Consider the following 22,842-nt stretch of genomic DNA (forward strand, 5'->3'; position numbering starts at 1 on the left):
TTTCCTTCAAAGCCAGTTACTTCCTGTCCAGGAGGATATGGTGACTTGTTGCTAAGGCACAACACAATCTTGGTACTTCTGTCTGTCTCTTATTTGCTCCATCCTGTAAGCTTCTATACTGTGCAGGGGAAGTGGTGGAACTGCTTGCAATAAAACAGCAGCGCCCTCTTTATGACACTGTCAATCCTGCTGATTTTCTGTTGTCTAACTGTGTGTAACACAAAATGTGGTGCAGAAACAACACGAATGATATCGCTCAGAGATTTGAATCTGAAAGCCCATTTCCAAAAAAGTGTCAAATGTGAATGAAAACAATGCAACAGAATCCAAATCTCATAGACCCACATTTATTCAGAGTAGAAAATAGAAAACATATCAAATGTTTAAGCCAAGAAAATGCACCAAAAAATAAGCACATGGTTGGATGGCACCGACACGTTAGGACATTGCCCTTGTTTACCACTGTGTAGCGTCCCCTCTTCTTTTAAAAACAGTCTGTAAACATCTGGGAACTGAAGAGACCAGCTGCTGGACTTGCGGGAGAGAAATTTCCCATTCTTGTCTGATATAAGTTGCAGTTGCTCAACAGTTCTGGATTTTCTTTGTTTTATTTTTAATTCCATGACGTCCTAACACGTTCTACTCTTCTACTATAAGCCCTGCTGCTGTATATGCAGTGTACTGTCTAGCATTGTCATGTTGAAATACAGAAGGCATTCACTGAAAAAGAGGTAAGCCTGTGATCCTTCTGTTGGTAGATGGGAGCATTTGTTGTACTAAAACCAACGGTGCCTTTCCAGATGCACAAATTGTCAATTTCATAGGCACTAATGCACCCCATACCATCAGAGATGCAATTTTTCAACTGAGCGCTGATAACAGCACTTGTCCATTTCTGCTTTAGTCCAGAGGATATAGTGAAATTTCAATTTATCTGACCACAGCCTGTCCGAGGTACCACAAGGAGAAAGGCGGGGTACACCCTGGACAGGTCTGCAGCCTGATGCAGGAAAAGACATAGAGACAAACTCACATTCACAATAATTGTATGTCTGTGGGAGGTATTGGAAAGCATGGCTGTGGGAGCACACGCAGAGAACTAAACAAACTCAGAAAGGCCTCTGACCAGAGGTGGAGTCGAACTCTGGACTTGCTTACTTTAAGACAACAGTGCCAACACCAGTACTAACATTTATGTAACGATCTATGTTTACACATATAATGGTCAGTATGCTGTTTCTTCCTTCTTGATATACAATATTCCTATGCATGTACATAAATCCTGTTGTTCAGATGATCTTACTGTTTTAGCTTCCTCTCAGCGTGTCTGCTCTGACCAAAAACAGTGTAATTTCATCTTTTACAAACAACAGATGCGTCCTCTTTTGGAACATAATACATCAGCTAACTGTAGAAAATCAATGAACTAGACAAACATGCACGGTGCACTTGCCTAACTGTGTACTTCAGTTCTTCTGCTTTTAAACGGACAGACTGACTTAACAATGGGTCATTAATCACATCTGAGAGTCGCCGGAGACACACAAACTGCATGCATGACATATTGTTTTTTTGACCTTGGCGGACTCACGATTGAAGGCATGAGCAGACACTCAAAGCTTTGACCTTTTGATTCTGAGTGCAGCCGCTGCAGACACGGCAGCGATCTCCCAGGAGGATTCAAACCTCTGCTGCTGCTAATGTCTTAAAACTGATCAAAAACTAAACACACACCTCAGCCAGGTTTAATATACTGAGGATTGTTAGATTTTGAGCTTAGGCGTTCCCCGACTTTATTTTTACTTCATCTTTGCAGTAGAGGTTAGATGAGTTTCAGCATTTGCAGGAAATATCCTGTGCATTGTTTCTCAATTACAGGGAAGTGAGCCAGGACAGACTGAGAGTTAACACTATAAACATGTTTTGGTTGGAGGGCTGCTGCCTGCAGGAGAGAACAATCACATGCCAAAGTCTTCAAAAGAAATATATATATAGAACACCTGTTTGGCAATTCAAAGAGTAGTAGAATAAGATAAGATAAGATAAGATAAGATAAGATAAGATAAGATAAGATAACCTTTATTAGTCCCACACGTGGGAAATTTGTTTTGTCACAGCAGGAAGTGGACAGTGCAAAAGTTATGAGGCAAAAATTAGAATACAATAAGAATAAATACAGTACACAACTGTACAGAATAGAATAAAATAAAATACTATATACAGTAGAATAAAATAAAATAAATATACAATAAGATAAAAATAGAATACAAATACAAATACTATATACAACTGAGTAAAAATACAACGATGACAGAAAGGATTATTGCACTTAGTATTATTGCATATGTATGGATGTGTGTGCTTGATCAGTTAAAGTCTTTATTATGGAGTCTGACAGCAGTGGGGAGGAAAGACCTGCGAAATCTCTCCGTCCCACACCGTGGGTGCCGCAGTCTCCCACTGAAGGAGCTGCTCAGTGCTGTCACAGTCTGCTGCATGGGGTGGGAGATGTTGTCCATCAGGGATGACAGCTTAGCCGCCGTTCTCCTGTCACTCACCACCTCCACTGGGTCCAGAGGGCATCCTAGAACAGAGCTGGCCCTTCGGATCACCCTGTTCAGTCTCTTCCTGTCCCCAGCAGAGATGCTGCCGCCCCAGCAGACCACACCATAAAAGATAGCAGAAGCCACCAGAGTCATAGAAGGTCTTCAAGAGTGGGCCCTCCACTCCAAATGACCTGAGTCTCCGCAGCAGGTACAGCCTGCTCTGCCCTTTCCTGTAGAGGGCGTCTGAGTTATGAGTCCAGTCCAGTCTGTTGTTCAGATGAAGACCAAGGTACCTGTAGCTGTCCACAGCCTCAATGTCCATACCTTGGATGTTCAGTGGTTGCAGTGGAGAATGCTTGTGCCTGCGGAAGTCTACCACCAGTTCCTTGGTTTTACTGGCGTTGATCTGGAGGTAGTTCAGCTGGCACCAGTCCACAAAGTCTTGGGTCAGACCTCTGTATTCCTTGTCGTCCCCATCAGTGATGAGGCCGACTATTGCAGAGTCATCAGAGAACTTCTGCAGGAAGCACTGGGTGGAATTGTGGGAGAAGTCTGCAGTGTAGATGGTGAAGAGGAACGGAGCCAGAACCGTTCCCTGTGGGGCCCCCGTACTGCAGACGACCCTGTCCGACACACAGCCCTGAGTCCTCACATACTGTGGTCGGTCGGTGAGGTAGTCCAGGATCCATATACCAAATAAATCCAAATATTCCTGTGATTTTGTTCAGCGGCATCAAAAATATACCCAGTTCTTCTTCTATGGACAATAATAAATGCATTCCAGCTATGTTCACTTTTTCTTCTCTCTTTTTGTCACATCTTACTTTAATATTATCCAAACTTATAGACTTTACTAATAGTGCAGTGCTTTTTATCTAGACATACACTGCCACCTCTTGGTGTTTCTCTATATCCACAGATAATATTTTCTTTGGTCTGTCCTGTCAATTTTTTAGCTATTTATTTAGCTATACATTAATAGAATTATGTATTCATGGAATAATTCAATTCAATTTAATTCTGTTTTATTAATATTGCATCAATTTACAACAACAGTTGCCTCAAGGCACTTTATACTGCAAGGTAAAGACACTACAATATTATAAAAAATCTCCCAACAATCATACAGCCCGCCCAGCCCCTTTTAACACAGGAAGAAATATCTTGCAGAACCAGGCTCAGAACTGTACTTGAACACAAGTAAGAAAAATATAGGCAGCCCAGCCTCCTCATAGCTGTACTTATCAAATAGGTGCATCTGTGGTATAAATGTGAAAATCCTAGGTGATTTTCAGAAAAGTTGAACTCTGACCTTGACCTTGAGGTCAAGATTCCTCTCCTCTGGGATTTTTAGTAAATGCACGTATGGTGTACATTTCAAAATCCTACGTTGCCTCGTTCTCAGGTAATGGCACTCACAAACTTGGGTGTCCAAGTTTAGCTCATATACCCGACATAAGCGACTGTAAACCAGTAACGACAGCTACTTCACTACGTGTGGGAATTTACACTTAATAGTTGGAATCAAAGTCATAAACTATTAATAGTTCATATTTTTTTCGTTTTAATCCTTGGTACGCGGATCTTCAGAAATAATTTGTTCGTCAGAATCACTTATCCGCTACAAAATTAATCTAATTTAAATACGCATGACTAGAATTTCCACTCTTTACACCCCCTGTGGAGCTAAAAATGAGGTACAAATTTAAAATAAGTGTAAAAAAAAAAAGATGCACATTTGTTGACTGGAATATAAAAGAGCAAAGGCGAAGAAACACCGAAGCAAAGCTGATAGAAATTTTCACAAAAATATAGGCACGACTATTGACTATTTTTGACGCACTTTGGAATTCGGACGCTGTTCGGCGCTCTCTCATCGCGAGAAAAGCCCCGGCCTTGCCCGGCCAAAGATGCTCCGGCATCTCCAGAGTCTGCGAACACCCCCAGAAACTCAGCATCCAGCATTTCAGCCCTGACGCCGGAGCGCACCGGTTTACAGGCGACCTCAGAGGCGCTGCTGTGACAGAACAGTTTGCAATGGACACGTCTGCACCGGAACCGAGGACCACTGAGGTTTGTGAGGTGGAGGAGGCAGAAGAAGCTGTAAGCTTGAGGAGAAGTAGTAAATCGTCAGTTTCCATTTAATTCCTGCCTTTACGCAGGGTGGAGAGGCAGCGCGATCCGCCGCCTGACAGTAATCCTCTGCCCGGGAGGAGCAGGGAAAGCCCTTTCAAGGCTGAGGCAGAGTGAGGGAGGGAGAGTTTTAAGTCGGACGGGGAACGAGAGAGTTGTCATATTCGGAGCTTTTGCCCTGCCACTCGAGGTTTAACGGGGCGACTCTCATTCAAGCTTCTGGGAATTAACTTCGCACCATGAGCGGACCGACGGACGGTAAGCAGTGTGCGCGAATCTGCCTGATCAATACCACAGTGTCCTGAGAGGGCTTAGCTTGAAGTAGACATAAACAGCCTCTCGCCAAGGTTATTGATCACTGGCTCACTTATTGACAGGCTGTTAACTAGCTTTTTTTTGGCTGTGGCATTTTGAAACAGAGCATGATATTGGTTATAGATCGGTGACGGGATTCATCAATGTTTTCCTCAATGTCATTGCGTGTTGCCAGATCTGAGGACTGTCAGCAGTATGAACTGACTCATGAGGGACTCCAACAGTAGAGAAATTTCCAAAGTCATATCACCCAGCAGGCTGTTTCCTTTTATTGACCCAATATTTAAAATCACTACTCGAACATTTACTTTTTGAGGCAGATTTTATTGTTATTATTCTTATTCTATTATTCTTTGTGTGTGTGTGTGTGTGTGTGTGTGTGTGTGTGTGTGTGTGTGTGTGTGTGTGTGTGTGTGTGTGTGTGTGAAAGAGAGAAATCATTTTTGTAGTCAATATAAGTAAGACGGTTAGAAGACTTTGTGATGGCTTGTCAGATGTATTGTCAGATGTATTTTGGAGAGAAGGAGCCTGCTGTTCTTTGATAGCTGGAAGACAAAAGAGCTCATCTGTAGTTGACACTGTGCTGGGTGCACATATTAAAATGCATCAGTGACTCAACATAGCACCAAATAAAAGCAGGTTTTTTTTATCAATGTGAAACCACCTAATCCCAGAATTGTATCTCTGAAGGAACATAGAACAAAGTGGATCTGCTGCTTCTATACAGTGCTTTCCAGTAAGAGCTACCAAGCAGCTGCCTTCTCCTCCTAGCAGCCATTCAATTTTATACCTCCCACCACAGGGAATAGTTAACCTTATAAGGGCTTTGGTGGTGCTACACTTGTACAAGTAGTACCATGTCAGTATAGTTGAGGCCACCCCCAGCTGAGTGACTGTAACCCCCACAAACTCTGCCACAGAAAAGAAGAGGATTATCTGTTTGCTGGCTGATTTGATTATGAAGTCACGAGATAAATCCGATGGATCCCCAGACTGTTAAATGATTCATGCTTTAGATGTTTTTTATATTTTTTGCATGCTTTGTGTGAATCACTGGATATCTCAACTCTACTGCAACTCAACTATTCAAATAATTTAACTTGGTCAATCAGTGGTTTCCAGTCGTTCGTTGGGACCCATCATGAAGTCTCAATTATACAAACGTAAAAATTTCAGTGGCTTTACTTATGAGTTACTGCATATTAGGCATCATTTGTGCCATTTCATTTTCAAGGGGTCACTAATGCACTCCTCAAAAATAATAAAGGGAACTCTTGATCATCACAATATAACATGAAATCAGATAAACTTCATAAATCTGACCAGTCAGAAAGCATTTCACCTGCTTTAGTGCAGCTGAACGTGACAACAGGTGCACTGTTGTGGTCTCTTTTTATCCTTCCTGACCTCCTTTCTGTACTTCGGCTTCTTGCTGGTGTCCTTGTCAATTCTTTTAGCACCAGATGATGTCTGCTGCTCATTGAGATTGCACATGTAGTCCAGCTCCAGCACGTATTCATACGTGGTTTTATGAGAAGGTTTGCTGTGTCTCTCAGCACAGTCTCCAGAGTGACTGGGCGAAATGAGGAGTACTGAACGCAGCTGTGGTTTGAATAAGAACAGGAGGCCTGGCATTGCCAGAGCCCTACTAAATGACCTCTAGCGAGCAATTCATGTGCATGTTTCTGACCTAACTATTACAAACAGACTCCATGAGCATTGCATGAGATGCTGATGTTCTCTAATGGGATCTGTGCTCACAATCAAGCACAATGCAGCTCAGTTGGCATTCACCAAGGATATCCAGATGTCTGTGAAGAGAACAGCACCTCTAGTGGACCTGCCAGTTCTGGTCTTCTCTGGCAAATGCCAAGTGAGAGAGAGATTGGAAATTCTAGTTACTTTTAATAATTTATCAGCATCATACATCCGTGATAACAATAACACTCACCAGCCATTACACAAAGTACACCTGCCTGTTACTGGGTTGCACCGCTTTTGCCTTCAGGATTGACTTACTTTTTCATGGTATAGATTCAACAAGGTGCACGAAACATCCCTCAGACATTTTGGTCCATGTGGATTTCATGGCATCACACAGTTGTTGCAGATTTTTTGGCTGCACATCCACGATGTAAATCTCCTGTTTTACTACATAAGTTACTCTGTTGGATTTTGATCTGGGACTTGCGGAGGCCATTTAGACTCATTGTGACATTCCAGAAACCAGTTTGAGATGATTTGAGTTTTGAAGATGAGCACACTGAGGTCACAAAAAACATCCACGTGGTCAGCAGCAATATTCAGGTTGGCTGTGGCGTTTAAATGATGCTGAGGTGGTACTAAGGGGTCCGAGAAAAGGCCCCACACACACCATAACGCCACCACCACCTGAATTGTGATGTAAAGATGTTTACATCACATTCTGACCCTGCCATCCAAATGCTGCAGCAGAAATCGGGCTCATTACCAGGAAAACATTTTCCAGTTTTATTATTGTCAATTTTGGTGTGAACTGTAGCCTTAGTTTCCTTTTCTTAGCTTACAGGAGCTGCACCTGGTGTGGTCTTCTGCTGCTGTAGCCCATCAGCTTCAAGGTTTGAGGTGCTGTGCGTTTTAAGACTATCCTCTGCATACTTTAGCTGTAACGAAAGGTTATTTCATCTACTGTTGCCTTCCTATCAGCTTGAAGGAATGTGGCAATTCTCCTCTGACCTCTGACATCAATAAGGCATTTTCTCCCAGAGAGCTGCCACTCACGGATATTTTATCTTTAAAATGCCAGTAGATCAGCAGCTTGTGAAAAACTCAGACCAGACTGGCACAACAACCATGCTGAATTCAGAGTCACTTAAATCACCTTTTTTCTTCTTTCTGATGCTCAGTTTGAGCTTCAGCAGGTTGCATTAAGGGGTACACAGGGTACCTAATGAGGTGACTCTGACTGTATATATAAATGACACAGCGATTCTCTCATCTGTAACTGGAAAGAAAATGTATTTTTTCACTGCACTCTGGTGTTAGAGTCAGTATTATCATTATTATTAAATAGTAATAATGTCATGTGATGTTAATTTCCTTTAACTAGCTCCTTCATTTCCTTTCCTCCAATGGGAGCCTCTTATTTTTCATCACAAATCTGCAAATTCCTGAACGTTTTAGTCAAGGTAATATGTTAGGAAGACCGCCCTTTTTGAATAAAAACAGATATTTTTGACTATTGTATTGGTCATGTATTGCTTAAAGAAGCAAATGTTATACAGAGCAGTTATTTGTTGTGTGGACAGAACTTTTCCTAGCTCCATTATCAAGAAAGCAGTACCCATGCTACACACACACACACACTGCATATACAGTACACGCACACAGCACGAGTTCAAATTCCAAAATTTAGATCACTTAAACCTGCTAATAACACACACACACACACACACGCACACAGTAACACATTTAATTTCTCAGCCACACACAGGTGGCTCAAATCTTTCTATGTCTGTTGTTCCAGTTCTTGTGCTGCCATCTGGCTACAAAACCAATGCCAGCTTCTGTGATACACACACACACACACACACACACACACACACACACACACACACACACACACACACACACACACACACACACACACACAAATGTGTGTGTACTTGATGATACAATTTGTTAGGAAGCATTTTTGTCCCAGTTTTACCTTTTCTTTATCATGAAAACATTTTTAGATTCACAACCCTCTCTTTCCGTGTCTCTCCTGCTGTCACCAGCTTAACCTGCCAGCGTGGTGTTTGCTGTGATTGCATAATACTCTGAGACACAGCAGCATTAACTGTAATGTAATTGAATTGAGCAGAATACAGTAGAATTGTTGCTCAGAGTGCTGTACGGTCTGTTGAGCGCAATTTACTTTTATGGCAAAACAAAATTTAATGAGTCAGGCAGTGAATTTTAATCCTCCCACTGCTCTTTTCCTGTGCTGTCCTTTCATCACACAGATGTGGTACATGGACATGTGTGTCTGGGAGAAGTTAAAGAAAGGCCTTTTTCATTAAAATGGATTTGACTAGTTTCATAAGGATGACAGAGATGTAATCTCACAAAGACCCCAGAGTGCACTGTTCTCTCTCCAGCAGTGTGTGTATCTTTGCTATTCTGCATGTATGTTGAGATTTGACATCATTCAGAGCTTTATTGACATATGCAAAAAGATTAAGTCAGAAAATGCAATGCAATGGTTTGCTGCCATCCAGGATTAGAAATGGAAAAAGTAAATATATAGGAAAGGGAAGGTAGTCAGGACTGAGGGAGATTGCACTACCTGAAGGCAACATTGTAGACATAGAGGACAGAACTTGGAATCCCACAGGCAAATGGGAAACATGAAGAGCTCGCTAGAAAAGCTGCAACCACCAAATACCTGCAGAGACTAAGACAAATCCTGTGGAGTCAGTCGAATGGGAAGAACAACCATCAACACCTACGCCCTGCTGCCCGTTAGATATCCTGTTGGGATAATCAGCTGATCAAAGGAGGAGATTGAAACCACTGACCAAGGCAAGAAAGCTGCTTTCCATGCATGGAAGTCCAGCACCCTGAGACTGTATGCTAAGTGGAAGGAAGTAGTTGGAGGACTAGTGATTGTCAGAACCACTATTATCAGGAAGATGACCACGACTGACCACTTGCTTAGTCAATACCACAGGCAGCAGAAATCTGAGAAAGAAGAGGAACCATCATGGAAGGACAGGTCCTTGCATGGCATGGACCACCTTTACATAGAAGAAGTGGCTGATATTGGGAAATCCTACCAGTAGCTAGATTGAAAGACAGCACAGAGGCATTAATCATGGCAGCAGAGGAACAAGCTCTGAGCACAAGATCCATAGAGGCTGCGGTCTACTACACCAGTCAAGACTCCGGGTACAGGCTGTGTAAAGATGCCCCTGAGACAATCCAGCACATAACAGCGGGTGCAAGATGCTAGCAGGCAGGGCATACATGAAACGCCATAACCAAGTGGCCGGCATAGTATAGAGGAACATCTGTGCTGAGTATAACCTGGAAGTCCCGAGGTCAAAATGTGAGACCCCCCTCCAGGATGATTGAGAATGACTGAGCTAAGATGCTGCGGGACTTCCAGATAAACTGGTGATGGCTAACCATTGATAATGGACATGGACATAGTAATGGTGGACAGACAGAAGAAGACAGATGATAGATGTTGTCTATGTGCCTTGCAATAATAATGGTTGTAAGTCAGGCTAATCTCCCTTGCAGACTAAGAGGCTTCTGAAGACATTGGGTACAAAGTCAATCTCTTCATGTTTTGTGAACATTCAATCAAGTGTGTACGCTGGTGTGTCTGTTCTATTACTGTAAATGTTTTTATTCATGTTTTCTGACTTACTGATCCAACAGGATTGGTTGCCATAGTGTTTGTGCACCATTTAACAAGAGTGTCATCTGAAGGCCACACTGACGTTTTTTTTTTTTTGAGCGGTTGATGTTGGAAAGTAATTGTTGCCTTGTAGAACTGATTGCTTTCATCTTAACTCATGAGGCAAAACTGAGAAACTGTTTTCAAATTCATTAAGATTCATTGTTTTGCCATCCCTGTAACAACATGCTTGGCTGAAAAAGGCGTTTAAAACCTTGTCATTTTGAGGCTGTGGAGCAACTGGCTCAAAAAGATAACAAGTAACATGCTTTTTCATCCTTGCCTCTCTTCTTTTCTCTGCCAGCAGTTCAGTACCAGTCGAGCCTCTATGGAGGAAACAGCAGCAGCAGCTCTCCCGTCTCCAGCCGTGGAAATTCACCCATCGTGTGTGAGCGCTGTGGGGAGGTTTGTCGTGGGGAGGTGGTGCGTGTGAAGAACACACACTTTCACGTTAACTGCTTCACTTGCAAAGGTAAAAGAAAAAAAACTAATAAACCCACACACAAACATGCTTTATGTATGTATTTATTTTTTTGTTTTTTACATTACACACACATAAAAAACTCATTAAGTGTGCACCACAGTTATATCTGCTTCCGTACTCCACTCTTAGCCTTACATACAAAGGTTTAAATTCATTTGTTTTTCAGTCTTGGTCTAATGCATTTCATCCGCATCAATTTACATAGTTAAATATTAAATAATTACTCAGACAAGAAGGAACCAAGGCAGTTGAATAATTGCTAGCTTCTTCTTGCTCACTTCACCGGGAACAGCCAGAAAAAATTAGAGACACCGATTTGGAAAATAGTTCTGTCTCCAGAGACAAAAATTATGTTGATGTAGGAAATATCATTTAGCACAGTGGAAAGATCGTTGGTCATTTAAACATATAAGGCATTGTACTTCTGTCCAGATTTTCCGGCCACATAACATGCATAATATCATATTTTAAATCACCCAGATGCACATGTAAAGAAAACCAGTATGCATAATTGTTCAAGGTCTGTTAAATAACTTTCCTCCTTTTTTCATGTTGTTCCAATTCTGGATACTCACGAAAAACCTGGTTAATTGGTCAGAAAATGAGACTGAAATATGTACAACTGTGTTTTTAGACAGACTGAGGTCCTGTGTAGAAAGTTATTTAAAAGACTGCAATGTTTTGAAGTCATTTAACATATATTTATAATAGAAAATGCCCCCAGTAAAAAAAAAAAAAAAACTAAAAGAAAACAATAGGTGACTTGATACTAAGAAATGCGTTTTTGTTTTTTATTTTATTGTCCTCTTATAGAATTTGATTCTTGCAAAATGTTTCAGAAAAAAATGGTCTAATGATAACGTCTACAAATGAACAAGGTTAATTAGTCACCTGACTGAGCATTCCTGAGAGTTCAGTCTCTCGGGGATGCTCGAAAAAGCACCAAAGTAAGAAAAAAAAGACAGAATGACTGATTGAATGACTGTGATCTTCAGGCCCTCAGGAGACACTTAAATAAACAGTTTGTAGCTGCAGCCATTAATGGAAAACTCCACCATGCAAAGAATCACATATCAACAAGTTCCAGAAGTGCCGATTTAAGGAGCGCTGCATCAATGCCATGCATAAAGTAAAATAAATAAAGGATTTCTAATTTACCCTAGCGGAAAATTAAATTATATCGATGTTAAGGAAGCGACTTTTTTGGAAAATACGCTTACCACACTTGCTTGCAGAGATAAAGCTTAGCTTTGCCTATTAGTTTCGCATAGCACAAAGACACAGTCTGGGTGAAACAGGTAGCATGGGTATGAATATTGCTGTTCTCCAAAAGAAAAACTGACCCTCTTGCAACTAAGGTTAGCAGTAAGGTAGTAACACATAGCCAAAAAATTGTATAAAGTGAGCAAATCTCCAAAAATAAATCCTAGCTGTAAGCAGTGGATGCAGGTGTAAAGAAGCAGAGGAAAGATTTAATCATTTAGATTTAGTGTGAGGCCCTGTTTTTAGTAACACAGCTATACGCTGTTTTAAAAACATGTTTATGCATGACAGTGTGCATTTGTGCATGTAGTTGTGCGTGCAAACCCGGAACTATATATGTCACTTGATGTCTCTGCATGGTTGAGCTCCACCAGCGAGCAGGTGGGACAGAAGGCACTAACACAGCTTTGCAGTCAGCAGCTAGCTTAGCAGTGCAGTCAGCAGGTTTTCAGCCCCTAGTCAGACTCCAACCAGCTAACCTCCTTTCACGGGCCGGGACCTACACAGTCCCAAAGCATACTGCAAGACAACACAGTTTTCTCTGTTTGATCTGACAGAAGCATCGCATCAATGCACTCAGTCACAAAGCACAGAAGAAGAGGATTTTCTATTTTTTTTTTCTTTTCTTTCATGGAACGCCATGTTTTATCTCACGCACCATTACTTACAGATGCAGATCTTAAAATAGCCTGAGGTTAAATGACTCTTTTGGTTGTTTGGATGAATAATTGATTATCTGCTCGATTGAAGCACTCACTCCTCCTGACGGGACATAAGCCAGATGTACTGACAGAAGTGTCCCGTTTGATATTAAAGTTCATATTATTATGGACAATTGATCTTGCAGAGTAAGCTTAATGACTTTTAGCTAATGGCACAGTCCATTAGTACTTCATCAGCAGAGGAGACGTCAGCTGATGGAGCAGACAAGAATCAAAACGTCAGCTTTTAGTACACAGATGTCTGGTTTTTCCACTCTTCTGCTTGTTATCTTCTTCTTGCTTCTGCTCTCCCGTGCTGTCGCTCTCTCGTCCCACCTTCTTTGTTTTTTAGATGTGAATGTCAGTGAGTTACAATGCATCTTTGGTAAACAGCTTGCCTGTTAACGTGACTATTCAGGAAAGAACAGGGGTATTTTTAGGGAACAAAGACATTAGAGTGAGACGGATGAGGCAGCTACACTCTATTTTAGAGTGACTCCAATTGTTTTTTAATGTGTTGTGAAGTGACTAGTGGTGATGGTGGTATGCAATGAAATCAAGATCTTGGGCCTTTTTAATGACATATAAATTAAACGTATTGAAAGCCTGGAACTATTTAATGACAGTTAATTATAAGTTTTCATTGAGTCAGAGAATAGAAATCTAGATCAGACTGGCAGTATAAGAAGTCTGTGATGTGATGCATGAAGAAAAGACCGTGCACGGTTTTTCTGACACTTTTAGTCGTGAAAATATTAACCAGTTTGTTTTATTGAAATGTCTCAACAAGTATTCAGTCAATTTTTGTGTAATTTGGTGACTTAGCAGCAATAACATCAAGGTATATTTTTTCTAGGACTTTATCAGTCTCTTACATGGTTGTGGAAGAATTTTGGACCACTTTTTCTACAAAGTTATTTTAGTTCATCGAGGCTTACAGGCATTCATTTATGTACAGCTCTCTTCAAGTCCCACCACAGGATATCATTTACCAACACCCAATTATTTTCTTTTTCTGTTGTAGATTTGCTACTGTGCTTGAGATCATTCTCATTTTGTATGGCCCAGTTTGGACCACGCTTTAGCTGTTGGACAGATGTCCTCATATTTGACTCTAGAATACTTTGGTACATGGTCGACTCAGTGACTGCAGGGTGTCCAGGTACGGTGGCTGTAAAACAAGCCCTACATCCTTATTCATCCACCGCCATGCTTAACAGTTAGTATGAGGTGTTTGTGCTGATATACTGTGTTCTCTGTGCATTATGGGCAAACATCTCCACGTTGGTCTCATTTGTCCAGTGGCCACTGGATGCAACTTAACCTAAGCTGTGCTGCCATGTTCTTTTTAGAGAGAAGAGGCTTCCTTCTGGTAACCCTTCCAAAAAAGACATAATTTCTCAGTTTTTTCTGATTGTACTATCATAAAATGTACCATTTGGTATGCTAACTGAGACCTGTAGAGTCTGTAGCTCTTGGGTTTTTTCAGTTTTTCTAGCCATTGCACGGTCTGATCTTGGCATAAATTTGATGGAAACTCCACTCCTGGGAACACCAGGGCACTGTGTTAACACACCTGAATGCTACAGAACAGCAAACATCTGCTGTTATAGAGAGAGTCGTACCTGCTATGATCAGTTAATGAAGTGCATCTCATTAGCCGCACCTTCTGCTACTTACCCCCTTAATTCCTATGGAAGCAGTAAAGATGTACTTTTTTAGAGGACTGGTCAGAGCGTTGTATGTAACACTCTGTCCAGTATTTAACCTATTTTTATAAAATTAAGCTCACTACCGTGCAGAAGTAACTTCATCCCATGTGCAATTTAGAGCTGAAAGTTGTACCAAAAAAATGGCCTTGTACACATTCTAATATACTTGTCATCAATGTGAATTTTCATAAAGCAGATAAAAAAATGTGGCTGCACATAATGATTTCTCTGAAAATCTCTCATACAGCATTTCATTTAAAATCTGACTGACAAATGTTGACTATTCACAACCTCAGCGTCAAACAATACTGCCAAAATCCATGCTGTAGCACATAATTCTGCCTTTGTACAGTTAGACCACAGACTGATTAGACTCGTGCTTTTCCCTTTTCCCCTCATCAGTTTCTCTTTGATCCTTCTGTCCCGATCACACACTCATGCAAATCCAGACGCGCTACAGAAAAGGAAATCCATCTTAAATTGATGATGCTAATAGATGAGGGAAGACAGTGACGGGATGGCAGATGTGTGCTGGATGGACAGATCAATAGCCTCATTGATACCTCCCTAGAGTCCCCCCGCATCTTTCTCTACGTCCTCATCCCTTCACTTTGCTGTCTGCTTTCCTTTCTCCTCACATATGATGCTCTTTCTCTATTCAGCTTCCTCTAATCTCTCCCTCGACTCCCATCTTGCCCTTCTTCGTCTTCCTCTGTCTTGTCTGAGCCTTGTGTCTGAAATAATCCTCTCTCCTCGACATCTCTGCTTTTTCAGGCAAGAAAACTTCCCCATCTACATCATCTAAAACCTTCCAGCATCTCTTTTCTGGTAAATCTATTCGAACACTGGCAATAAGGAAAAGTGCTCGGAATTTTCCTTTGTATTGAAACAAGACAAGACAAGGCTTGTAATGTCTTCCCTCAAAGGCGGTGAAATATCGGCACGCACTAATTTATTTTGATAGATCATCCAGCTGCAGGTGCTTTGCCTTCTCAAATGAATTTAAAACAGACTCCTATGATTCTAGTGAAGCTTGCTGCCAAGGCTGACCCACTTTAAGATAAAACAAGTTTGTGTTTCACAAGTGAAACATACCAGGAGCAAGAGTCTGTGTATTTTATCACCATTAGTGTGTGCTCAGCCATACACAGTCATGGATGGCCTGGCTCTTTCTTCAGAACAGACTTCAAGGGCAAACTGTAAAGCATTAATCGCTGTATCAGCTCTGCTTTGCAGCACTTTTTTGTGGTTTTGAATGAACATTTGCTGACGTCCTTGTGTGTTTCCATACATGCTTGTATTTGTACGTGTAACTGAAAGCCAAATCACAAAGATGAGACAGTCCACACCACACCTCCAGGAGTTCCTTTTGTTTTGCATCTTCATTATATCTGTTATTATTAAATCTTATTCATTTTTCTTCTTTGAATCTTTCCTTCATTCACTCAATGCTTTACTTCAGGCTTCAAATAAAGAAATCATTACTTGCAGTCTTTCTGCCAATATCGCGTGTTTGTGGATAAATGCATTCACACCTGAAGCACTTCAGTCTAATAGGCTTTAAATCACTATTAACAGCTGTAAAAAGAAAAAGTACTTGGATACTTGAGTGCCTCTGACAAAGTGCAGCTGAACCTGTCACTTAAAGGGAGAATAAATAGAAGGCTGGGGAACAATTAAATCGATGAAGCAGGGCGTGAAAAAAGGGAATACAGTTTACAAAGCAAATTTATTTAATGGTTGATATTTAATTTATTTATCTGTGCTTTGGGAATAGTTTTTATTGTTTTCTTGAATAGCCCAGTCTCACGGCAGTTTTTGAAACAATCATAAAAAATACATTTTTTCATGTTTATGGGCACAAAGCAGGTAGGTGTGACCACCGCAATCAGGAAAACAAGTTTTGAAAGACGTGTCGTATTTTAACCCAAGCCGTGAAACTTTTTAAGCCTAAACACTTTTAACTGACAGTACTTTTAATGCCTAACCTTAACCAAGATACATATTGATAATGAAAAAACTGTGATATGTATGTAAGGTTAAGATGACTTACACCTCCAGCACCCCTCCTCCAACCTCCAAATTTTTTTCCTCAACTTTCCATAAGTACATATTCAATTCAATTCAATTCAATTCAATTTTATTTATATAGCGCCAAATCACAACATAAGTCGCCTCAAGGCGCTTCATAGATACAGAGAAAAACCCAACAATCATATGACCCCCTGTGAGCAAGCACTTTGGCAACAGTGGGAAGGAAAAACTCCCTTTTAACAGGAAGAAACCTCCGGCAGAACCAGGCTCAGGGAGGGGCGGCCATCTGCTGCGACCGGTTGGGGTGAGAGAAGGAAGACAGGATAAAAGACATGCTGTGGAAGAGAGACAGAGGTTAATAACAGATATGATTCAATGCAGAGAGGTCTGTTAATACATAGTGAGTGAGAAAGGTGACTGGAAAGGAAAAACTCAATGCATCATGGGAATCCCCCGGCAGCCTATGTCTATTGCAGCATAACTAAGGGAGGATTCAGGGTCACCTGGTCCAGCCCTAACTATATGCTTTAGCAAAAAGGAAAGTTTTAAGCCTAATCTTGAAAGTAGAGATAGTTTCTGTCTCCTGAATCCAAACTGGAAGCTGGTTCGTACATATCAGAGTGGACTCATGGAAAATCATGTCCTGGGCCTTAGGAGTTGTGTTGAAGATAAATAGATTACTTCTTGATATTTATAGACTGTTCTGCAGGCCTTGTGATTACAGGACAATTTTATAACCTCAATAGTGCCTTAATTTCATTGCTTTGCAAATCACAAATTAGGGTTATTAGTGAGACTTTGTTAGAGAAATTAGATTTCTATTGATTGTTATTTATGTCAAGTGAGAAGTCGTGCAAGTTAAAGTGGTTTCAAAAACTGCTCTCTACACATGGATTGAACTGCAGATGAATGAGCTAATTAAACAGAATTTATTCAAACCCCTCTCACTTCACTTGCTTTTCTTATTAAGAAACCAAAGTAATTAGTTAATGTGAAATATATTCATCTGTACCCATTTAAGCTTCTTGTTATTAAACTACTTGATTTCCTGTTTAATTAAAGGAATAAAAGACAAATGTGAGGCAACTTTGAAAAAGCAGGCATGATGCAGACTGAGATCCCCAGTTTTGCACAAAATATAATATAAAAGCAACTTTTACACAGCTGAATAAACGTCAAGCAGATAACTGGTTATCAGAAGTGTGAGATGCTGGAGAATATACTCCGGTGTCCTGTTATATTTTAGATAGCAAGGAGTTTATTAAACTTCACTGAAACAATCTGCAAATTTCATTTAAATTCAATAAACTATCATCTTGTCTTTATTTTCAGTTAGCGCATACCTTAAACACTTCAAGCTGTAAGCTAATGATAGTTATATAAGAGCAGATGCTGCTGGTGCAATAAGCTGTAAGTTTTACGTCCAATGGATGCACGATCTGATTAGTTGACTAATCGCAAAAATAATCGGTGACTAGTCGACTATCAAAATAATCGTTTGTGGCTTACACTGCATATAGGACTCTCTGATATGTCAGGTTTTATTTAGCTCCTGGAGGAACTGGTTAATGCTGATTCAACACACAGAGCAGTCTAAATATTAAAAAAACAAAACAAAACAAAACAAAAAAACCCTCCTTCAGTTTGGGACAGCAGGTGAGGGTCACGGAGTGTCAGGGGTAAGGTCACATTGTCCTAAGGTCTTGTTTGACAGGGTATGGATAGAAGTGCCTGACAAGTCTCTGACCTATATGAACATTAAGGCTCAGTCAGCAAGTTCAAGTAGCAGTGGGAAGATTTGCTCCAACTGTCCATGAAAGAGTAAAATGTCATGTGACAGAGGGAGAATAATGGATGGTAGCAGGCCGGCACATGCTCATTTATATTCTGGGAGTTCACTGCTGTGACATTTTCGTCTTCTATTATAATTACACTGTAAATGTGTCAAATGAATTTTTTAGTTCAATGGAATTATTTGTGGTCAGGCATGCCCTTGTATTTTAAAAGACTACATATAGGGATGGGCCTTTTGTGGCAGTATCTGCGTACATTTTAAAGAAATGACTGCAAAGGAAAAAAAAGTTTTTATAAGATATGGTGAGCTACTGGATGATGTATCAGCCCTCCTTCCAGGTCTTGGGTCCTACTGTGTTCATTAAAGCCGTTGTCTTTTTAACGTGCTTTAATGCTTTGTATCTTCTTTTATGTGATGCAAACAAGCCCCTAAAAATAATCAGTGGTCAATGTCAGGCTCTCTGGCTTTTTATTAGCACTAGCATGCTAATAAAATGTGCAGCACTATGTGCAGCAGGTCTTTTAGCCCAGTTTTAAAAACTTTACAATGTAACTGTAGCCCAACGGCTCATGGTTCACCAGACTCAAAATATTTGAATGCTTCAGAAAACAATCATTTAAAGCTAACTAATATTTGAATGGGCACATGAAGCCTAGTCTGTTAAACTTTCCTAAAAGTCCTCTTCACATGGATTGGACCTGAAGTGGGTTTATATCAGTTTCACAAAAAAATAGCAAAGCATTGTGTAAAGATATGCCAGCAGCTGATATGTGCATAACATGCAAATATTAAACTGGATAAGCGTATTTACTATCTTAGTTTAGTTTGTTACTAAGCTAACAATTGCTAGTTATCACTGAACACAAAGCTGACACTATAACGATAAGTTTGTGTTTTAGTCATAAACCAAAGCAGTGGCTGAATGTGAGTATCATCAAAGGAGAATTGGTTAAATACCAGGTTCAAATAGTTCGACAATAAATACCTGTACAATACTCTACAATCACGCCTCGCCGGCTTAAAAGTCTGGATTTTGAGTTAAGGTTGTTGTTTTGTTGAGCTGGCAGCGGGAGAGATGCAGCTGTGCGTGTCCAGCAACCGTCATTAGTGAAATGCAAATGATCAAAATGCCACTAGGTCTGTCGTGGATATTGTTGAAATGATATTTCAGTCTGGACCAGCAGTGGGATTACACCTACCTACTAACTGACTGCTTTTGCCATCCCTAGTAAGATAAAACTAATAAAAAGGTTTAAATATGTTTAAATTCACCAGTGAAAATTAAAATGACATAAATATTTGTTGAATGCTCTCTGGTGATCTTGATTATTTGAAAAATAAATATGAAAGGATATCAGCCTGTATAAAATTCATGCATTGATTTTTGTCAGCGAGAACAGCTTTTGGAAACTGGCCTACGATTTGAAATCCAAAAATAACAGAGAGGCCTCTGGAGAGGCCAAGTCTTAACAGCTCCCACTCTTCCCTGTTTCCTCTATATCTTAATAGCTTTCCATTGAGACAGTGATGAATGTGTGAACGTTATCTGCATGGTGAGAAATGATGGGATGTGTATTTGAGGCTGGTTGTGTGGCTGGCAGAGTTGGACCCAAACGCAGGACTGGGGAACACAAAGGAGAAAACTAAAAAGTGGCTTTATTAACTAAAACAAAGTACAAAACAACATGAGGAAAATCAAACTTTCAACTTAACTGGGAAAACGTGCTGCAGAAGACACAACCATGATGGATGATGTAAAAGAGAGCAAAGGGAGATTCAGACAATATAGATGCACCAGGTAATGAGGGAAATGGGAAACACCAGGGAACACAGCTGAACACAGTCACAGTAACGAGACAAGGGGTGCCAAAACCAAACACAACACACAGGAGACGAGGGATCATTAAAATAAAAAAAGAAGTAATAAACACTAATGCCAGGACTAAGACGCCAACTTGACACAGTGACTGGAGATAAACAAACATGGCGACATGACTGACTGGGGAGACACAAAGGGAACATAAAAGATGATAACTAAAGATTACATAACCTAATGAGGAACAGAGACTGGAAACAAAAGGAAACCAACATAAAAAAAAATAAACCTCGAACCACAATAATCGATATTAAAACTCAGAGGCACCAGGAATATAGAACATGAACAAAGGACTCAAACACAAAACTCATTTTAACCTAGAATGAACCTAAAGACCTACAGAAGCGCAGAACTATAATACAAAAATGATCAAAAATGAGAAAAATCCCAAAACATCCTAAAATCTCAAAACCATGACAGGTTGACTTGCTTGGCTTGACAATATTTACCTTTTATATGTCACATAAAAATGGCCTTTTGTTTTGACATGCAGTATGTGAGTACAATGAGTTCGAGAATGAGTGCTTCAGTAACTGTAACTCTTCCTCTGTGAACTGCTTTAGTCTCAGCCCGACTGATAAAGGTCAGGCTGGCATTTCAAAGTTGTACAACAGCCGCTTTGCCAGAGGAGAAAAGAACCACCCACCCCCACCCAAAGAACGCTTAATACAGTATTGTTATCTTTTTTCCTACACTACAAAAGTTTACTTCAGAATCTTCAGGCTAAATAATAAGTAACGAAATACTTAGTACATAAGACAGACTGTTAGCCTTCACTGTGAAGAGTTACAAAAAAGTCTATCACAGTGTGAGCTTTGTGCTTTAATTCGGGTCAGAGAGAAATTAGAACCTTACTGTAAAAGTCATCAGTTTAAATGCAGCAGTCAGTGTGTTGTCTTTACTTTGGGATCCTATTTGTCAGACACTTCATTTAAAATATTGTCATTTATTTCTAAAGCACTGAATGAATAAGGATTGAATAAACTTCTCATAGTTCTCTGTAGTGTTTACTATTATTCCACTCTTTTTTATGGTCAGCAGTCCACAAATGATTATTGGCATTATTGTAATAAAATGTATATTGAACAGCAATACCATATAAATCTTACTTTTAAGGTGTTATAAGGTAATTGTAAAGCGAGTTGGATCCTTTTCAAAACCCTTTAAATATATTTAAATGAAAATTCCTGAGTTTGGCTGCAGGCTCATATTGTTACTTAATGTTGCTTTACCATATTTATGATGTCTTCAGCTTTCCTATACAGTTCTATACATCTCTCTCACTCCTTCTCTCTATCTGTCTGAGCCTCTTAACACACTGGCTCAGATTAGATCCACTCACTCTGTTGGGTTTAGAGCCATTAGCTTAATTAGAGACTAGACGTTCAATTCACTGTCCGATATCTTGATCCGTTGGCTGCCTTTCAGTCGTCTAACCTAAAGTACGTAAAGGTTTCATCATACTGCCTCTGTGGATAATGCAGCGTATCCTGGGCAAGTCCGTTACAAATTATCTGTCAGTGACAGACGTGCAGAGGTGAAAGCATAGCAGTAATTTGATTCTTTTTAGATACTTTCATGGGAAAATATCTTTACACTGGTTCCACTACGTAAGAATTTTTGGTTAATATAAGCCATTGGCTGACACATATTGTAATAAATACTATAAAGCACAACTGATGGCAGATGAGGGACTCAGCTCCCTCCAGCTGGAGCAAATAGCTGTTCAGTTCCTTTTAAAACACCTGATCAACCAGCTGAGCAGAGGCCGCCTAACCTTCACACACAGTCGGACTAGAAGCAGTCACTTGGCTGAAGGACTTTGTATTAGCTAAATGAAAGCCGTAGATCATACTGCCAGTATATCTCGCAAACACTGTGTCTATCTGTGTGCCCTTTTTTTTGCTGGATATGCACTTATCACACAGCTCTGCCTCCACATAAATGTATTTAAAGTTGTGATTTGTAATTGGACACATGCAGATAGAGACAAAATTCCATATATAGTATATAAAACACAACACGTGCAAGCTAAAAGCAATACAAATTAGGATCAGGGTTCTGTAGATGCTGTACCGTCTGTTGCAGGACTTCTTGTTCTTCTTGTCCCTGAAGATAGTTCTGTGTGTTTCCTACTCAGTGTTTGGAGTCGCTGTTCTCCATGCACAATGTGAGGCCAGTCAGAAGCCTCCCTAATGGTATTACATAATCAGTGAGACTCCAAACATTTGAAGTGGCTGAAACTTTATTGCACCTTCATTTGGATGGACAAGCATAACATACTGTATGAGTTAAGACACGATGGTCGCTGGTCTAATCCCTAAAAGCAGATTAGAGTATTAACCCTTCTGAGCTCAGAAAGGACAACAGCTCGTACTGTACTAATCTACACCCACAAACAGTACACGCGCGCGCGCACACACACACACACACACACACACACACACACACACACACACACACACACACACACACACACACACACGCACTCACACAGAATATTAATTGTGACTTTAAATCAGCCGGTGAAACCTTTATGTGGATAAGTGGATTAA

At 40.4% G+C, this 22,842-nt stretch overlaps 1 protein-coding gene across 4 annotated transcripts in view; it reads left to right on the plus strand.

The window, feature by feature from the left end:
* Positions 1-4,497: 4,497 nt before the first annotated feature.
* LOC146660897 (actin-binding LIM protein 3-like) overlaps positions 4,498-22,842 on the plus strand; it is a 55,547-nt gene continuing 37,202 nt past the window's right edge. For 2 of the 4 annotated variants that reach the window (XM_085420952.1, XM_085420951.1), the window contains exons 1-2: positions 4,529-4,937; positions 10,727-10,894. In XM_085420952.1, the coding sequence (XP_085277078.1) occupies positions 4,919-4,937; positions 10,727-10,894 (187 nt within the window). In that variant the 5' untranslated portion in view covers positions 4,529-4,918. Of the gene's footprint in view, positions 4,938-10,726; positions 10,895-22,842 lie in introns of all 4 variants that reach the window. The other 2 variants (XM_085420949.1, XM_085420950.1) reach the window with 2 other exon arrangements.

The sequence above is a fragment of the Rhamphochromis longiceps genome, linkage group LG10, assembly GCF_057381845.1.
Source record: "Rhamphochromis longiceps isolate RC_006_pf linkage group LG10, R_longiceps_female_GT1.1, whole genome shotgun sequence".
Classification (NCBI taxonomy): Eukaryota; Metazoa; Chordata; class Actinopteri; order Cichliformes; family Cichlidae; genus Rhamphochromis; species Rhamphochromis longiceps.